Genomic DNA, 540 nt, shown 5'->3' with positions numbered 1-540 from the left:
CTTTCCCCCACATCTCCTCTGCCTCACACTGGGAGTGGCTGCATCCCTCCCAGCCTCAGTCTCCTCTGCTCCACTTCAGGAGAGCCCTCCGTTCCCGTTAGCCCCGGCTCATATTGGAAAAGCAAACCTGCCTCCTCCCCTCCCATCCCACTCCCAGCCCCAAAGAAGAGGGAAGGAGCTGCCTCTACTTTCCCCAGTCCCTTTCCCTTCCCTTGCTGTGTCATCCCACGGCTTCCCGGGGTACCGCCGTGCCCACGCGGATGCGGAGGCACCCCCGTGCCTGGCGGCAGGGGAGGACTCCTGAAGGACACTCACATGGAAGAGAGACTCTCCTGGGGCGACGTCCCTCGGCAGCCAAAACTGCAGTCTTCCAGGTCAGGCTCTGGGTGGGGAGAGGCACAGAGAGGCACAGTGTTCATAGGCGTCCAGCCCTCGCAGGTGCCCGGGTTTGTCACCCGAGGGCGGCGAGCGCCGGTCCCCGCTAGATGGGAGCACCGAGCAGCGCAGGGCACCGTCATTGCATAACGGCTCCCTCCGCAT

At 64.3% G+C, this 540-nt stretch overlaps 1 protein-coding gene across 1 annotated transcript in view; it reads right to left on the bottom strand.

Annotated features, from left to right (window-relative positions):
* MLLT6 (myeloid/lymphoid or mixed-lineage leukemia (trithorax homolog, Drosophila); translocated to, 6) overlaps positions 1–540 on the bottom strand; it is a 64056-nt gene that overhangs the window by 6095 nt on the left and 57421 nt on the right. Inside the window, exon 13 of the mRNA XM_009335295.1 lies at positions 314–382. Within this exon, the coding sequence (XP_009333570.1) occupies positions 314–382 (69 nt within the window). The remainder of the gene's footprint in view (positions 1–313; positions 383–540) is intronic.

The sequence above is a fragment of the Pygoscelis adeliae genome, unplaced genomic scaffold (assembly GCF_000699105.1).
Source record: "Pygoscelis adeliae isolate BGI_AS28 unplaced genomic scaffold, ASM69910v1 Scaffold902, whole genome shotgun sequence".
Lineage (NCBI taxonomy): Eukaryota > Metazoa > Chordata > Aves > Sphenisciformes > Spheniscidae > Pygoscelis > Pygoscelis adeliae.
The sequence above is the reverse complement of the archived record's forward strand: the minus strand, read 5'-3'. Positions and strand labels throughout refer to the sequence as shown.